This window comes from Grus americana, chromosome 3, assembly GCF_028858705.1.
Source record: "Grus americana isolate bGruAme1 chromosome 3, bGruAme1.mat, whole genome shotgun sequence".
Lineage (NCBI taxonomy): Eukaryota > Metazoa > Chordata > Aves > Gruiformes > Gruidae > Grus > Grus americana.
The window spans coordinates 24,679,134-24,699,309 of record NC_072854.1 but is presented as its reverse complement, the minus strand read 5'-3'; the positions used below and the strand labels follow the sequence as shown (position 1 = coordinate 24,699,309).

Genomic DNA, 20,176 nt, shown 5'->3' with positions numbered 1-20,176 from the left:
TTGTTTCTCTGACTGCTACTCAGTTTCAGAAGTTCTCTCTTTAAAGTATAGGCATGTGGAGGGTGGTGGAACTGAACTGTACTGCAGATTCATTGATGGCTTACAACGAACTCTGATCAGAAATCAAAGCTGCAGTCACTGGCATTTTTAGAAAGTTTAAATAATTTGACTGTCAAGACATTCGCGTCATCTTCCCCCCCCCCGCTTTCTTTCAATAAACCATGAATTTTTTTGTGTGTGAAAATATGGCAACTTCCAAGCTGAAAAAAATAGAAAACAGACCCCCCAAAAAATAATAAACAGCCCCCAAAGAAAAGTTCAAAGGCAAATTCTGAAAAGATGAGGTAATAATTAAAACTTATTTCTGCTTTTCCATATGGTAAGTAAGAGCAGCCATGGACTTTTCCACTATTAGAAGCTAACCAAGAAGTTTACCATACAAAAAATTGTATAGGTGGCTTACAAAAATTGACAGGGAGAATCAATGGTCCACCTAAATTCTGTTCTTCTGGGTTTTATCCCAAGAATTAAAAGTCTCAGTCTGGGCTATCATAATCGTGTCACCCAAAACATTTGCCTTCTTTATCCTGAGGTTGAAATACTGTGCAGTACAAGTCTGAAACATTTTGAAAGTTAATTTCATTCTCTGCAGTAACTCCACTAATAGCTGATTTATGATATGTGACTACTTCTAAACGAACTTTGTATAATTAGGTTCTCAATTCTCAGTAATTTTGAGAATCCCTAGTTGATTATAGTTGCATGAGTCTAGATTTTTATGAAGCTAGCATTAGGAATACAAATTGAATTAGCGATATTACAACGGTAAGCTTTTTCTCACAATGAAAATAGAAGACCACGTAATATGTTATCATTAAAAAGAGACCCAATTATTGGAGGGAAAATAAAGAATAAATAAAGATGACAAACCAGTAAAAGAGATCGTATGTCCAAAAGGTCCAAAAGGATCAAGTAATAATTAATCGGGTTCCAGATTTAAGGAACATTATTGGAGCAATACTTTGGTGAAGAATATATAATCAAGAAGGTATTCCTGGAATAGATAAATGGAGAAAGAGAAAGGATGAAGAGTTTATGATTCACTATAGAGTAATATAAACTAAATACAGATATTCAGAGCTGATATTGTTAAAACATTTAGCAAAGGGAAACTGACATTTTTGGTGTTATCCATACTTTCTGAGGTAGCAAGTAATTCTCTGATGTAATTTCTTCTCAGCCTCTGAGGTTCAGACAAATATGAGTTTATAAGTTTAGCGAAAGAGAAAAAGATGTCCTGATCCCATAATTTATCCATGTTTATAAAAAGAATTGGAAAAAATAAAGGGAAAGAAAATTTCCAAACAATTCTCCTTATTGGTGTTACATCACATGATAAAATGAGAATATTTCCCCAAATCTAATTTTTAGAATGACATGGCAGATTCCTGCCTGAACAATTTTGTTCATATTGAGATGAAATTTGAATGAAACTCATTGTCACTGGTCAAATAAGAAATCACTGAAGCGTTTCAGGAAAAGCAGATAGGATATACTGTTTAATTTTTTACACAGTAGTGGATATAAGTATATATACATACATATATTTATGTTTATATATTCTTCTAACATGTATCAGTAAATATGGAGGGACCCAATAAAAAAATGAAAAGGTGCCAGGTCAAAGCTGGATCTGTGCAAGAAGGTGCATGGAAGACAGGAACAAGAAGTGAAAAATGAGATGGTCAGTACAATGAAAACATAGTGAAGGTACCCAGAGTGATATAATAAAGTCAGAGAATGAAAAGGAGGACTTCAGTCGGACCATTAGGAACACGAGGAAGGTTAACATCAGAGGACTATACAATGATTTACTAAAAATTAAAAATAAACCTCTAGGGGCAGTCATAAAAAGATGAAAGATTTCATAACTGCATGCAGACTTCTGGGAATAACTGGATTAAATTTCCTAATTATTTCAAAAAAAAGTGAAATCTGCAACAGTCATTAATTTGCCCTTAAAGAATTCAGTCTTTTCTCTTTTTGCTTCAAAATTAGGGCTTTACTATTAATTTGTTGTAGACTGTTATTTTAAGGGATCATTATCAGCATTAAAATAAAAATATATTCTCAAGTGAAGGATTATCATATCACTGGAAAACAGCTTAGAATACTTAATTGAAAAAGAAGAAAGTCTTTACAAGATATCCAGAAGACTGATCTTATATTTCTGTGGGGGAGAGAGTATGAGATTACAGACTGTTGATTAATTTTTTAACTTCTAAATCTAGCTGTCCTCTCTTAAGATGAAGTTTTTGCATGAAAATGGTAGCAAAGTTGGGGTTTTGATTTTAAGTTTGCTCAAGCACATACTATCAGTTAATAACTGAACTTTTATGCCAGGTTAGCAAATAGTTTTTCCATCAGTATTTCTGTCTTATTTGAAACTTTGTTGACTAAGATCAGGTTTCCTCTCCAGAGTGGATGGAGGGGGAATAGGTCTTTGTAATATAGCAAACTGATATGATAGAGTAAATAAGAATTGTAAAAGGCTACTAAATTAAACACCATGCTTGCAAAGAAAAAATGGACCAATCTGAAGCCCCAGAAAGTACAAGACTACCCACTGAGTCCAGTATTGTCAGGGCCAATAAGTATGTGACAACCCCAGTGGTGTCTGCTTAGATCGAGCTCACTGAAATGTCAAAGCTAAAATGTTCAAAGTAGCGCTACAGCTGCAATTGGTGCCTATAGGTGCCTAAACAAATTACAACAATTTTTGTGTTTCTACTTTGTACATAATATTAACCTGAGGTGAGAAATCTGACTTTTTCATATATATAAAATAGACACAATAATTTCTGAAATTTTAACAAAATAAATCCCGTTCTACTTAGAGAGCAATTCAAATTATTTTGAAGTGTCCTTTGAAAACCCTGGAGAGAGAAAGAAAATTCATCTTAGATACATGGTCTAATGAGTATTTAATTTACGTGAAGTTGATCAACAGCAAGACAAGAAATTGAGAAAGGGAGGCAAACTGATCAGAGCACTTATCTGGAATGCAGTACATCTGGATTCAAGTGATGACAGACAAAAAAACAAACAACCTTCTGACACATTTCTATTTTTAAAACACAGAAAAAAAGCACAGGTTTTGTCTTTTAGCTGTTCAAAATAAAGTCTATAAAAAACTAAAATATTAAAGAATATTAGCAAGTAGAGGTGAATATTTTGATGCTTAAAGAGCTGGCTGCCAGTTGGAATTAGATTAGATCAATGAGTTGTCTGATGACTGTGTAATGCTACACTATTGTAACACTTAGCAATGTTTTTGGTCTTTATGAATCTGGCAGTTTAGCAGCTTGACAGTTGTCATTGACATAGTAAAATTTATTTTTAAACTTGGCATTGATATACTATGGCTTGGTTTTAGGTTTTTGTCAGTAAGACATTTTAAAATGATAATTTTTAAGTCTTATTTCAAAAAGTCATTTAACTAACTCCTTATAGTAACCATTTCCAAAATATCCAAAGCATATATCTGTGAAAGTAGTCATTCATGATTATTTCATATATATGTTTTCTATACTTTAGAACTTTATTAAATGAGATACAATTATCTGCATTTTCACAAATGAACTACAGAAAAATGCCATTTAATAAAGAATTGAATAAATCATAGAATCACGGAATATCTCAAGTTGGAAGGGACCCACAAGGATCATTGAGTCCAACTCCCTGCTTCTCGCAGGACCACCTAAAACTAAACCATATGACTAAGAGTATTGTACAGATGCTCCTTGAACTCTGGCAAGCTTGGTGCCGTGATCACTTCCCCTGACACAGCTTCATTCCATTTCCTCATGTCCTGTCACTGATCAACAGAGAGAGAGATCAGCACCTCCTCCTCCGCTCCCACCCTTGAGGAAGTTGTAGATTATGATGAGGTCACCCCTCAGCCTTCTCTTCTCCAAGCTGAACAAACCAAGTGACCTCAGCTGCTCCTTGTAAGTCTTGCCCTCGAGACCTTTCATCATCCTGGTCACCCTTGTCTGGACACACTCTAATAGTTTGATGTCCTTCTGATATCGAGGCACCCAAAAGCGCACACAGTACTCAAGGTGGGGCCACACCAGTGCAGTGCAGAGTGGGACAATCGCCTCCCTTGACCGGCTAGCTATGCTGTGCTTGATGCACCCCAGGACATGGTTGGCTCTTTTGGCTGCCAGGGCACACTGTTGACTCATATCCAACCTGACATCAACACAAACCCCAGATCTCTCTCCTCAGGGCTGCTCTCTAACCTCAGTAAATAAAGAACTGTTTCAGTGATATTTTTAATAAGGCATGCTAAATAATGTATGCCCATCGTTCATTCAGAGCCCTCTAAAGCTGCAATTTTCTTTAACTGATAAGACTCACAAAATGTGACTGGAAATGGCGATATGTCATTTGGTGATGATTTATAAAATATCATTCAAGTTTTTAATTGCATCTATTCTGTTGTTAGTGATAAAGAGATAAGGAAATTACTACAAATGTCATGAAAGAAAAAAAACTTTATTACTATGAGTTTTGTACTTTAAGTCACAGCTATGTTTTTATCAGTTATATTACAATAGTAATGTAGTAAAATGATCTTTCAAATGAGGACCTGTCAGTATAAACTAAAGCTGAATAGCCAATTCTGATCATTTAAATTAAGATTCTAAATTAATTTTGAAAGGTTAGATGGGTTTGGGTTTTTTGGGGTTTTTTTGTTTTGTGTTTGGTTTTTTTTTTGCTATTATGCAATAAATGTTTTTCACTTGCATAAACATTTTGTTAGTTTCTGTATGAAAAAGACATATAGAATACAGAACATTGCATTCTGGAAGGTATTTGTGTGAGAAGGAGAGGAAAGTCCAGTAAAAACAATTGAATGTATGAAAGATATCTAAACCAATTTAAATAAGAAAGTTTTCTACAATACTCTTTCTGTTCTTACCCTGTCCTTGGATATCTACTTAGCAGGACTTGCATCTCACTTGTAGCAAGATCTCATTTATGCAAAACACAGTTTACCAAAATTGTCAGATTGTTATTTTTGGTGAAATGACTCTTCCTAGTTTGAAGAAAAACGTTAGACTTTTTATTGACTACCATGGTTGCTCAGGGATTCTTTTGATTTTTACATACATTAACTTGACGGATATGTTTATCTGTTTTATCTAAGCTACACATCTATGCAGTATGTATGTTTTTTGTCAAGTGATGTGTTTGCATGTGTACTTTATATAAAATGCATATTCTCTAAATTCAGAGCACTTAATTCCTGACTACTGAGAGATCCAAATGTTTGTAGGTTTATACTTCAAGTAGTCATTTATGCTGATACAAACAGCACTTTGTGCAGTTGCTTACAACTTGAAAATAACCATGAGTGTTTGGAATTAATTACTTGCACATTTTAAAATGCAATTTGTTAATCACTTAGAATTCGAATTCATGAAGCCTGAGGCACTATCTGCTATCAAATTACTCCAAGCACAGTGATGCATTAAGATTCCTGAGCACTGTTCTAGCTCTCTCAAAAGCATAACATAGAGAAGGCCATGGCCAAGAAAGACGATCAGTCCAAGGAGGCCAACGAGCTCTGGGGCCAGGTGATGAAACTCAGCATATGTCCAGCCAGTTTATGTCTCTTACCGCTCCTCTGAACGGTATGGCCACATCATGCCTGCCTGTGCTCACTCTTTGGCAATTTATTACGTTTTAGCATTCAACAGTCTGGTTGCCTTCATCTGGGTACCACCTATGATGAAGGAAGTCCTCAAACCACAGGCTCCTTGAACATGGGAAATATGTCAGAGGAAAGATCATTCTGTGGAGCTGCTTTTTGCTATGGTCTTTCCTAGCACATCCACATCTGTCAGATAGAAAACACTGACTCTCTGGTCCAAGGTAGTTTCCGTGGTCTTACCTGACTAATGTTCTCTTTCCATTTCTGAGCTAACTTGATTTCTTGCAAATCTCTTAAAAATGCTGTTATGAATAGACTAAAAAGCTATGCATCCCTCTGGGCAGATATCTGTAGTAGCGTGAGTTTGTTTGGCTTTCATTGGTAATGCACAGTGTGTAAATTTAGATTTTTGCATGTGATTGCCAGAAACAATCAACTACATAAGCCTTCCTTGTCAGCTGTAAAAGTCAGAGCTTTAGAGCTCAAAGCTTATTCAAGGGCTCTGCAGCAGAAACACTGAGTAGCATTGTAATTACCACTAGCATCTTGCTTAATGTCAGTATAAACACAGTGGGATATGGTGTCATTGAGAATGTTGTCATAACAAAATTTAAAAGCAAGCGGCTAACACCAAAGAGTTATGGCTGACTTAGGATTTTGCACATCTTGCTGGTTACCCTGGTTGGGAAAAGCCTGCTTGCTGGCTTTCAAGAATACACGTAGAACCTGTATACTTTATCAGCTGGAAGTCATGCTCTTACATTTTAATTCTTTGGAAATAAAAACAGAATCCCACACTGTGATGACAAAATATGAACAAGTAGAAAGCTTGAAAAAAAGAGAGGGTGGAAATCATCAGGTTTTGGGTTTTAATGGTTCATTGAAACTCTGATACTGATGATGACTGCAGTGGAAATCAATAACTCAGTGTTAGTTTCTGTACTGAAGTATTGGCACAGGATGTATCAAGTTAATTTGTTTTTCTTTGCTGGGTTAGATGATGATCTGAAGTGCTTGAAAGCTATACAGTTTAAAAAACAGAAGGAAAGAGAGGCCATTCTAGATATTAATGGATAACAAACCTTGATTCTCCTTTCTGATTTATTATGGTTTTACAATAATTTTTTAATTATTGTAATCTTTGCATGTATTATGCATCAGGAATTTAGAGTCTGATCCTCAGCTTTATCCATGAGTTCTTTAATTTTCACTTCCTTTCCCCTTTCATCCCTCAGAGGCACAGTGGCCCTTTCAATATGCACTGTATAAAAAGCCAGGAATTGAGGGAGGAATCACAGAAATGGCCTGATTTCACCAACAAAAAGAAATCTTTTAGGAGTGTAGATCTATTCCACCCTCAAATCTCCATCATTTAAAAAAGAAGAACGTGCAAATATCAGGGCACAGAAAGTAAGATATGAAATTTATCAAAAAAACTTGCCCTTCTCTGAGAAATTTCTGTGCCAAGAAATCATGAAACTCAGTAAGGCTTTGGTAGCTAATGTTATTTTACATTTCTTTATGTCAAAATTTACTTTGCATATAGAAAAGTAAAGATAACTACCTGTTCAAATCTCTTCAGCAGCTTTCTCTCCTCTTTTTAGTCAAATTAATGGTTCATGCTATACTTAAATAAATGATTCCGTTTCTGCCTTTCTCCCAATTCTTCCTTTTATTTCAGTCCCTTATTAGCTATTTATCCTCTTTTAATAGTCTCCTTTTTTTTTCATGTCCAGCCACAGTATTCCTCTTCCTTTGATTCAAATGATTCTTTTTTCCTTCAAATCTTCCTTTAAAACTCATTTTCACTGACAGGCTTTCAACTGTGATTGAGCAGAGCAGCTATACTCCCACCTCTCTCTGTTGTCGTAATTAGCTATTCAGTTATTATCCTAATTAGACTGAAAGTTCCTTGTGTCATGCACCTTGCCAAGCTATTTGTTTTTAAATCTCCACATGCACTTATAGTGTGCAAATCATACCTAATGATAATAGTAGTAAGGAAATATGATAAAATGGATAAAAATTAAATGCTTATCTTCTGATCATTCACCTATGCAGAAATATTTTTAATTACTATTGCTGTAGCTTTCATAACCACATTACAACACACCAAAAGCCCCTTGATGAATTTTTAATTTTTTATGCCAATGAATTGTATGGATGACATGTTTGTTGTTGGGGGTTTTTTTTAATTATATGTTTTAATACCCAGTGCTACTAATAATCAGCATATCTTTAAAGCTTTCAATGAAATCTTATGGGGCAAGAAAGAGTACAGGAAGTCTGCTAAATCCTTTGGCAACATATTAAACAACATTCCAGGCTTAGCAGGAAATTCCTATGCTCTGTATTTCTTGAAATTTGGTTAATAACCATTAAAATATGTGTTATTAACCGATGATGTGTGAACCTTGGAAGGTCCATCTGTCAGCAAAACCTTTTGAATTTATTTGCCATCTGTAAACATCCTGATTCGGAACAAAAAACCTGAGAAATGCTAGTATGATTTCATTAATGCTTCATAGTTTAGGGTAGCATTTAAAACAATATGAATATTTTTTCTGTAGTTTTTTATAGTTATAAGAAATGAGAGGGGTCTTTAGAAAGAAATGTTTAGTACTTTTAAATTTATATCACAGAGAGACTAACTGTATTTCTGTGATTCTCTGTGCAGTTCTTTCTTAGGTTCATTCTGTGGACACTTTCACAGAGCCAAAGTACAGGTTCTCCAAATCAGCTCGTACTAGGTGTCTCTGCTAATGTTATCCTTCTTTGGCCTGGCACTAGAGTGTCACCAAGAAAAAAAGTCAAAAAACCTAAACCAAAAATCTCTGCACCTTAATGGACAGAAAATATTCTATTCCATTCACCTGGATAGAATTTTATTTCTCTTTATGTGTATATTTGTGGGTACTCTATGCACAGAAGAGGGGTTTACTATGGCAGAAGCAAGGATGATGCTTCACTTGTTTAAAGTGCAGCTCCACTAGTAATTAATATTCTGTTCATCAGCTGAAGGAGCTTGTGGAGGGACACTACGTGGGACAAGCGGAACTATTTCAAGTCCTCACTTCCCTTCTGAGTATGAAAATAATGCTGACTGCACCTGGACCATATTGGCTGAACCAGGAGATACCATTGCTTTGGTCTTTACTGACTTCCAGTTAGAGGAAGGATACGACTTCTTAGAGATCAGTGGAACAGAAGCACCATCAATATGGTAAGTCTGAGATCTTGTAAAGATCTCAGGTTTTTTTCTTTTTTTGGTGAGTATTTTACAAGTGTATTGAGGGATATTTAAGATATTTTCTACCTGTTAGTAATGACCATTTTGTTATGTATTTTCCTTTGGTTCCCTTCGCCCTCCAGAATTTTAAACTAATATAATGGTTTGCTGCTGCTTCTTTCCAAATCTTCATCCTTCCTATTATTTTCCTCCATGTTTGAGAGTTATATTTGTAAGGTATCAGCAGTCAGCATTTATTGATGTTACATATTTGAACTTCATATGAGAACATTTTCTGACGTTGTGTCTTGAATGACTTATCATGATATTGTACTCCAACAATGAAAGTAGTGAGCAGAATTCCACCTCACAGTAAAACAGAAATATAGAGAGAGCAAATAGATACCATCTTATTCTAAACAGGCTATAAGTCAATCTTACTACATGTATTCGTGTATGCATGTATTATTATCTTACGTTGGCTGATGTTAAAACTGTTTGCTTAGCAATATTAGGGCTTAGTAATTGTAAAACAAAATCTACGTTCTCTGTATTAAGTGAAAGATTATAGTTCTGACTATGGGAATGGATTAAATTGCAGAACAGTTTGTATTAGGATTTCTCTGCATGCTACATATGCAAGCTTTGCATTTTTTTGGTCTCTGAGAATGACTTGTGCTTGACATATGCACCATTGCTTTAAAATGTAGCCTAGAAAAAAATATGGATCTGCTGCTCACAGGTGACTGATGGTTATTATCTTCAGAATGCCTTTCTGGAGATTTGAAGCGATCTCACTATTATTTTAATGTCATGACAGGCTAGGTGGTGCAATATGTTAATAATTGTGAAGTTCTAGGTAGCATCTGATCTGTTGAAAAACTCTATGAAATAAAAATATGTGGCAACCATGCTTTGCAAATATGTAAAAACTGTTTTAAAAATACTTCTGGACCTATATCACAGGATCACTCTCTAACATTTCCATGTGACCAAAAGTTGTGTAATGACAGTCAGTGAAGCAGCTTGTATCAAATTAAGTGCTCAATTCTGAATGTCTGAAATGGAATATGTGAGTATCCCGTTTGGTGCTCGCTCACGCACAGACATGCACTACAGTCATCAGCGCCAGTGTTTTCTTATTAGGGGTTCTAAGGACCAGAAGCAGAAATCTTGAAGGAGAAGAACTAATGGAGTCTTGCTTCAGAACATAAAAATCTGTCCATTTAATTTTGTGTATGAGGCTCTAGTAGACACCTAAGAACATATCTGCAACTTTGTTGCAAGAAATTAATCTGTTACTGAACTTGAATATGCAAATGTAGGAATAACTTTACATGTACAGACAGCCACATAAATATACCCATTACCCAGAAGATTTCTGATAATAGATGATGTAGAAGAATATGAGCAGAAAGCAATGTAAACATATTCTGCATTGATCTTGTATGGTATTGATCAGCATTGCATTGGAAATCAGAGATATCATAAGAATCTTATTTCTCCTAGAATTCAATCTAAACATTTTTCTCTTTTCCTTGATATTTGTTTTTTGGTTGGGAGATTATTTTTTTTATAGTGCTAAACTCTGATCACTAAAGCTAAGGATTTATTATATGTTCCTAGGATCACTGATAAAATTATGGAGAAGCTATGGGAAGTTTTGTAAGAAATGTTTAAAGGATTATTGGATAATTTGGAATGAAGCTACACGTTCAGCTATATTTAAGCCAGAACAGTTACCATAGCGACATTAGAGCCATGCTAAATGTAGTGCATGCTGTAATCTGCTAAAATCAGCTGTGTGTTTAAATGTGAAGTTGTTCCATACTTAAAACTGATGGTCTAGAGGTGTATCATCTTAAAATGTGACTTTTTTTAATTGCTCCCTTTTATTGTGTCTGGCATCATGTCAACAGCTTTATACAGTAATTCTGTGTTAGAAGACATATATGCCATTAGCATGGTCTTGTAATTATGATTGTTTTTTCACTTAAAGGAATATTTGCTGTAAAATAAGCCTAATATTTTCCTAGTGAAAAGCATAGACATATAGTTATGCAAGCACTGCAAAAGCTAGAAAAGAGTGAAAATAAACAAAATCATTTCAGACTGATGATTCTTTAGTCTGGATTACCCTCTCCAGACATATCAACAAGGTTAGTAGCAGTTCCAGCATGATTACAGTAAAAACTGGATGGACTTTTTTAAAGTAAAGCAATGGAAATGCTAGAACAAGTAGAATCTAAATGCTAAGGAAGAATAATCTGGTATATCTATAAAATATACCTATAAGAGATATTATAGTTATTTTATTAATTATTAATTAGATTATATTAGCTGTATGTCTCACCTGTTTCTAAACCTTCTTTAAATGTTCCGTTAATTTCCATGTTATATAGCTGATTGTTGGTTTGGTTTCCAAAGCATTGAAAAGGAAGAGATTTGTTTACCTCTTCTTATTCTTAAAATATTATTTGAAAATCATTCACGCAGTCTATCCTAATGGAATTAGTTTATAAAAGATTCAAGCGACATTACCTCAGTATTTATTTTATGTCCATGATACAATTAGTGTCCAAAGCTATTCAAGGTGGTTTTTTTTTTGTTTTGGTGTTTTGTTTTGTTTTTTTTTTCCCTAATTAAGGAGCAGTTATATAGCTCTGGATCTTGAATGGATGTGCACATATAGATGACCGCATTTTTAATCCTGCTTTGAATCAATGTAGAGTGTGAACAGGTTTAAAAAGATGAACAACAGTGTCTGCAAAATGAATGCAAAGCAGGTAGAACAGTCTTTTTAATCTGTGGAGCAAGTAAAAGTATTATTAGACTGTAGATGAAAGAAACCTTTCTGAATTTGAATCACTTGCTTAATTTGCTGTTACATAAAGGAGTTTTAGTTGTAATACATGTTTATCTTGAGTTGGTAAGCTCTTGCTCGCAATGCCAGGCACAGTACTTCTGAGAGCATAACATAAAGGCTGCCTCTTCCTATGTCTGGAGTCCATCTCCATGTCCACCAAATGGCTCGGTTTTTTGAGTCTGAAGGGCTCTTCTGTTGTTAATTATTAGAACTTAAAAAAAAAAAAAAAAAAAAAGAAGAATAGGTGTTTGTGTAATTTATGAACATTAAATATAACTTTTTAAATACTTTTAAACATGTCCCTTTAGACTTCAGCTTAAGTTATATGGTACTTAAAATTAAATCAAGGTTGGATATAGAGATACTGTTAAGAAGTATATTAAAAACCCAGGCTGAATTGACATGGTTTTGAAGTAAAATCAGGACTATATCACTTGGGGAAAGCATCCTTTTGAAAATCTCTTAATACGTCTTACCCAAGACTCCTCCATGAGATTGAGGTGGGTTTTGTTGTGTATTTTTTTAATTTGGACTGAGTATTTTATTATTTGCAGTTTAGGTAAAGATGGGCAATTCGCATGGGTGTAGACAGGCCTGACTCAGGCTTTTTCATGAAAATGTGGCTTTACCATAATTTTTGCATGATTAAAAACTTATTTGACAAAAAAAAAAATCTTAGACTATTACAGTATGCATGAAAGGTGATTATGATGCTAAGAATAATTCTGCAAGTTTTTTAACTTGGAATCTTAATATTGAACAAATTTTCTTCTATTTTTTTTCCCTCATTTACCTTACAATATTAATGTTATCTGACTGTGCTACCGTTTAAACTTAAAATTATGATTCTTCAATTTTTTGTCGGTATTTGCCAATACAAGAGAATGAAGTACACTTCATACTTTTTAGTCCAAATTAATTTCCTAATACTATTTAAAAATGCCTTTAGGATTATTCTGACTTCCTTATAAATCACCTCAATATCCTAGTGAAAGGCCATAAAAATGTACGTGGATGTGAGAGTGATTTAGAAGTAGCAATAATGAATTACTATTATCTTGGCATACAATTTGACATAAGTACCTGGAGTCATCTGAACCTAACGTCTTTCTTCTGTGTAAATGAATAACTCTTATAACACCTGGGTCATAATACTAATTTGTGCTTCTTAAATAAATACACCAGTCCAAGCCCTTAGATATAGTTTAAAACAGTAGTGTTTTGATCTGCATATTTCTAGTTTACAGAGATCTGTCTTAATCTTACCACCCTCATTGTGAGAGGTCTATATCAAAATAATGCATGACTTTATGGAGTGGTCTAAATCACCTTTTTGATAGGCACCTATGGCAGTAGATCCATACATAATAAGCTGAATATTTAGCTCAGAATTACATAATTGTACAGCTAAAGAGCACCATCTATTGGCTTACTGTGAAAAGATGTATTGCTTGGGGATGCACCTTCAATAAAGTTGTTATACACCAGAAAAGGGGTCGTGACATACCCTTGGCAATATCAGGTTTTGTTTTCTTTTCCCTCTCTGTCAGACCAGAAAGGATGTGCCATGACCATGCAGTGAGAGGAAGGCAGTTAAATTGCAGCTTTTTCATTTGAGAACACTATTAAAAATTTTAGTAATTTATTTGCAATTATTTACTTATTTCAGCCTCTTTACAGACTGACAGTCTGACAGTCATCTTTTTTTTTGAAACTTGTGAAACTCTGCAAAGCTGTGTGTTTGTATTGAGATGATGGGAAAGGGTTCTCTTGCTGTCTACTAGTTTTTGGAAGCTCTTACCTTTCTCTAGGTTTTAACTAGATTTTCCCTTTTATCTCTTTTGATTAGGAAACGGGGTCTAATAAATATAAGCTTCTGTACTTCATAACCTGTGTGTCTGACCTGCCATGAACCACATTTCATTTTTATTTTTATTTTTTTTCTTCAGGAAAAGTTGCATAATTGCCCTCAAATTCTTTTTATTGACTTCCATATTGCAAAGTTTCTAGTTACTGTATAAAAATCCCATAGTCTGTCACATTTGAAAATCAGCATTAATGCTACTTAGCATTTGAATGCTGTCTATCAAATATATATAGCAACACCATAACTTTTTAAATTGACTTACCATAGAACACTACACAGTTCCGAACCCCCAAGATACATAGGAAGGACTAAGATACTTTAAGGTGAGCGAGAAAGGTAGTTATGTGTCTGTATATGAAGAGCCTTAGAATACTGAAAAATACAGTGATCATGACAGAATATTAGATATTTTCAATCAGTAATATGTTTATTTACCTGATTAGAATTAAAGTTCTGTTCATGAAATATGTTTTTGCTAACTGATTTCATCCATACCCCGTTTGTTCAGGCTCCTGCTACAGCACACATCATCATTAGGCATTCACATATTGCAAACTGAATAAATGATAGAAGAATCCCTAAAATAAGTAATATGGCAAATCCCATGTCTCTCTTAAAGACTCAGTGGGATACATTTTTTCCTCAGCTTCTGAGTCCTGTCACTTGCTGCCTTTGCTGCTGATGCTTGTTTCTCCCGATTTCTCCTAGCCATTTTCTTTTGGCAATGCCGCTGCTCCCACTGCTCCCTTGCCTTCCCCTCCCACCAACATTTCCAGTTTCTGCATCCTCCCTCAGCATTTGCTGCCATTTTCAATCAGTTCTGCTTAAAATCTGGCTAAATTTATCCCAAACAAGCATTAATACATTGTAATTGATCTTGCACTTTTCCTTTGGTTTCTGATAGATTAAGGTTTGAAAAACATACCCTCCACTGAAGAAAAAGTCAGCCATGTGATATAGTCATAGTGAAAATGGTGTATAAAAAGTTTGCAAGCAACGTGCTGAATTTGAGTGCCTGTGCAATTCTGTAATCTTGGAATGAAAGTGTCGCTGGGCTCAGAGTCTCAGAAAGCATAGTCTCAGAAAGGATCGTCCCACTTACAGGTTAGGGAATTTGGCAAGAAAACAGGCACAGTGTTTTGCATAGCATGCCAGCTATGTATACTAAACATGTCACAGACAACTGATATACTCTAGTTCTTAAAGTATTGCTTTCCAGAGTCTTTTAAAATTCCCTGAGTGGGAAATAGCATGTTTTAATTCAGTATCTATATCCAGTTCTTTGGCGTAGCAGTTGCTATACCCAAACATATGCAGATAAACAGCTTCTTCACTCCTACAGTTTTCCCATAATAAGGATTAATAAGCTGATCTCATCAGTGATGTATCTTGTACTTTGCTATATTTATCAAAATCATCACGTTCCAGAGTGGATTTTCTGCAGGCATTCAAATGCATGCTTGAAAAAATGAATTATCCACAGTTGTAAGTAAATTGTTAGGAGGCTTGGGAAAATACAATGAACACTGCTCAGTACCTTTGGAGTCCATAGAAAGGCAAAACTTAGATGAGAGAGTTAGTGAACAGTCCCTGCCCCTAAATTTCTATAGGAGGAAAGATGAAACCTGACTACTACTGATATGAAAGCGAAGGTGTAAAGAAGTGGTTATTTTAAGACAGGGTTACATTTCTTTCCCTCATCCTAGACATTGTCTTCCTCTTCCTTTCAGCACCCTAAAGGCAACTTTTTTTTGTTATTATTTAATTTTTTTGATACAGGAGAACATGTGTGAAATTTTTTGTTTGTTTTATTATTTAAGCGTATACTAAATAATATAGTATATATTATATGAGGAGATGGGCTCTGCTGGTCGCAATGAGGCACCTTCAGATTCCAATTGCTAAAATGACCATAATGAAGAAAGGGACAAAGTGGTTTCAAAAATAATCTGAAATGTAACATCTGAATTTGTATGTGATCTCTGAGTTGCTGGCATTGCACTGGAAGAAAGGGGATGATGGAGGGAATGAGGGCTTGGAGTTGGGAGACAAGAATGAATCTAACATGGGAAAAAATTGTTTGGGTGAGTTGGAGGATAGTATGACAGATTTTAAAGAATTGGTAAGGTTTTGGAAACAGCCTCAGATTGGGTTGAAGGGGCTGGGAAATTTGAAGTTGAGAGTAGCGATGTGGGAATTTGGTGTTGTAGGTTAGAAGAACCTTTGCAGAGTGATATCCCAAATGAGCCTGGGAAGCGTACTCGAGTCAGCCCTCCCACTTGCACAGAGTGAACAAAACCAGCCTAAACCCAGAGGAATATCACCATCACTAATGTTGTCATTTTGATCCAGCAGGCATATCCCCTCTCCTTTCCTCTTCCTCCAAAACAGGACTGTTTTGGCACTTACACCTTTGCTGTGCAGGACAGCAGTGAAGCCCGGCCTGCCGCCTTCCTTCCCAGTACATACATGGTGGCTGTATCAGTATCCTGTCACCTTTTCCCCAGATACTGGCCCGTATAATGATGGCTGAAATATATCTGTAATTCTTCTGAGAGCTTCAGATAGAAATCTAAGAAAACACTTTCCCATTCTTCCTTTTGGACCACAGCTTTCCTTTGGATTACATGCTAATCTTGTATTCAGAGATGAAGGTGATGGAAATAGCCTGATTAAAAAAAAAGGTTGGTAGAATCCTTATGCAAAGGTAAATCTATCTAAGGCCCAGTAAATAAATATGTTTAGTTTATGGTAATATCTCACATAGAAATCTTGCAAAAGTTTTTAGGCATGTGTTTAGATGAGGCTTTGGGCAACCTGGTCTAGTGGAGGGTGTCCCTGCCCATGGCAGGGGGTTGGAACTGGATGATCTTTGAGGTCCCTTCCAACCCAAACCATTCTGTGATTCTATGATACTATGATGCTATGATTTAAAGAAAGCATGTATGAAAGCATACCTTGTAATATCTTCATGCTAAATAATATATATGTATTAATAACTGTATGCATAAAAGTATGTGTAAGCTTTTGCAAAGATTTTGACCCTGAAATAAATAGGATGGTAAATGTATTTCATGCTAATAGTAGTGACTAAACTAATATAATCTCTTGCCTGTGTTAGCTGTAAAGACACAGAGACCACTTAGCTGTTAACACCAGCATGTGAACGGTGCGTAAAGTGAGAAGTACAGAAGCAGTAAATTGATGCTTAATTCACAGAACACTATTGCTTTCTTTGCACCTATTAATTTACAGCCTACTGTGCTGAAGAGGTATAAAGGCTTAATTCATACCACATCACAAACTGACAGGAACATAAGAGTGAGAGAACACACTTAAGGAAGCACTGTGACCTACAGTATAATTTTCCACCACATTTAAGATAACATGAAAAGCATTAGATTTTTAAAATTAAGTATGTGAACAAGGTTTAAATACATTAACAGAGAGCTTGGATTGCTTAAAATACCACTAGCATTACTATCTTTCTAAACAGTCTGTCTGACCCAGGGGATTCATTATGCTCCTAAAATTTCCTTCCACTAGGTCTGTCGCATTGTTCTAGAATATCTATACGGTTAGCATAGTCTTCTCACAAAATTCTTGAAATTAGATTCAGGAAAATATATTCTAATGATGATACCAGCTCATACCAGTGTATTTAGGTACTGTTAGAAGCTTTCTTAGAGATATTGAAGAATCACTGTGTTTCTTGCTTTTACACGTTACCTATCGATTGCAGTCAGCCTCAAGTGTAGCTTCCTTGTAAGGCAAAATCCACAGCTATTTTGACTTCTGGAAAGTTAGATTAAAACCTTTCCCCACGCTTTTGCCATATAGCCCTACCAGTGATTCTAGATTTGCTTACAATGATCACAGTAGTTCTAAAAATATGCATTAACTCCTTTGTTTTTCTGAAAAAGAAAAAAAAAAAAAAAACCAAAAAAACCCAAACCAAAACCCCCCAAAAACCCCACCCCCAAAAAAAACCCAACCAAAAAACGCCAATGAAAACTGGAACTCAAACTGGAGTTGACTAATGTATATATTTGTGGAGGTCTGTATTAGCATGTGAGAAGGAAAGAGATGAATGATGAAAATCTTGCTGAGAACATGTTTGTGCATTTAAATATGAAAAGTTACAAAAATGAAGAAGTAATATGATTGAGTTCATCTGGGCAAATCACAATTTACAGACATCAGTATTGGGAATATTAGATCAATCTGGAAAAAGAAAGAGAAATTATTCCCTGGAGCTTAAGCCAAATTGTGGTTTTGTTGCTGGTACCTTTGTTGCTGATTTAGGAATAATACCAGAAAGAAAACCAATCATGGTGTATCAAAGCTACATTGACATGACTCGTGGCCTCTTTTCCCATTAGGGTCAGAGAGGATGAAGGATGGTACCTTACCAAACTGGTCTTTTCTGATATGCTGTGTCTTTCTGTGTTAAGTTTAAAATATATTAGATTTGTAATACTAGCTATTACCATTTTCTTAAAGATATACTGGAGGGGGAGTTAATACATCTTGATTTTTTAAACATATGTTTTCAAATACCTGAGCATATGAAAAACTGGTTGGTAGGAGTTTGTATAGTTGAATGCATTCTTACTTTCCAGCAAGTTAAAAAGCAAATAACAAAGTCTCAGCAATTAATAATTTATTTTTTAAAAAAGCAAGAATAGACTAAGAATCAAGTGTGAATATCTCTGTTTTATTTTTGTCCTGGATGTGCTGACAACTACTAAAACATGGCACATAACAACTGAAAACATTTGTTATTCGAGTGGTTTTTTTGGTTTTGTTTTTGTTTGTTTTGGTTTGTGTTTGGGTTTTTTCCCCAGCAAGATAGACAGAAGTGAACAGACTCCTTCAGGAAACTCGTCCTGAATTTCCGCTGTAAGCTTTTTTGACCAACTACCCATTAGTTTTTTTCATGGTTCTTCTGCTAAGATCAGTGCTATAATCTACATCAGCTCAGAGTAAACCTGTCAATGAACTGTTCTTACAGTTAATAAATACCTTGGCCTCTGATATCTCTGTTTAGTTAGCACACAGAATGCATCGATTACTTCTTTGACTCTAAAAGAATGTTAAATTGAATTTAAATAACATGTTTATTGATGGCTACTCTTTTTTTAATGTCTGCACAGTAGGCTAGCAATTGGACTTAATGGGTTTTCTGCAGAGGTCTGCACTTAGAAAATACTGTGCTGTTTTGTATCTCTGATGTTTTAAAGCAACAGTTACAGCACAGAAAGTTAAGATATGATGGGTAGCAGTGACTGAGCTATTGCTTCTGTTTATCCCATCTCCCAAGTAGGCAAGGGAGAGGACAACCAGCAGGGAAGGGAATTCCTGTGGAAAAAAAGAAAAAAACAAGGATTTTGCTGGTTAGACAGTTTAGCCAAGCTTGCAGCAGCACCACAGTGATAAGCATGAATTTCAAATATAAACCATCTAAAATAAAATTAAAGCCGCAAGTACTAACCATTATTTTTTATACATTGGATGCTTTGTAGCCAATGAGTATATTAACTGAAAAAACTATTCAGTATGCTAATAAGATTGGGAAATAATTGCATACCAGTTTTAGTGAAGCAGATAGAAAGTGCAGGAAAGAGGTGCAAGTTTTCCAGGCCAGAAAGTGAGAAATAATATTAGGACAGTTGCTATTGTGTTTCTACCCAGATTTTAAAAATTTATTGATTAGAAACAATACAGTAAAATATGATGTCAACATCTAATACAATGGAATTCTGTAATTTAAAATTTGTGCAAAATCCCATACAGATATATGTGATCTGCTGCATTTGGAGGAAACTAAGCATGTGGTCTTATTTTGTATTCAGAGCTTTTGGAAATTATAGATAAGGTATTGAAAGAAAAGCTCAATTCCAGATATTATTCTATATTGAAACAAAACCCACACTTTTCTTAGAACTTATTCATTTTTGCACATCTATTTTAAAATTATAACAGCAGGACCAAATTACCAGAAAACATATAGGAAGTAGCATGGAAAATAATTTAAGTAACTTCAAAGGAGGTTTATAAACTGTGTAGTTAGTTGGTTGCCACAATAATCTACAGTTGTCTTTTTTAGCTGACTGAAGTGAGGTCAGTTTAGTTTACAATACACACTGAAACAGAAAGATACATTCTAGCAGAACATACATGCAGATTTACTGGAGTGTCATGTGTCATCTTTCTGTGTGCATAAAAATATTAATATTACAAAGTTGAGCACTCAAGAATAAAGAATGCCAGCTTTAGTTTGACCCACTTGTACATAAAAAGTTGACATAGCTTTTTAATTATGCCATCAAATGCTCTTATTTTCACTGTGCTCTGCGTCTGACCTACTGGTGTGCATTTAAAGAGACGCTAGTCAGTAGGATGCCTGCTACATATGTTGAAATGACAAGTTGTGTGCGTTATCTGCGATATTAAAGGAAAAGAAAGGAATGTTTCATGATTAAAACA

General features: G+C 35.0%; 1 protein-coding gene across 1 annotated transcript in view; it reads left to right on the top strand.

The window, feature by feature from the left end:
* Positions 1–20,176, top strand: part of CSMD1 (CUB and Sushi multiple domains 1) — a 1,238,533-nt gene that overhangs the window by 597,110 nt on the left and 621,247 nt on the right. Inside the window, exon 5 of the mRNA XM_054821261.1 lies at positions 8,741–8,948. Within this exon, the coding sequence (XP_054677236.1) occupies positions 8,741–8,948 (208 nt within the window). The remainder of the gene's footprint in view (positions 1–8,740; positions 8,949–20,176) is intronic.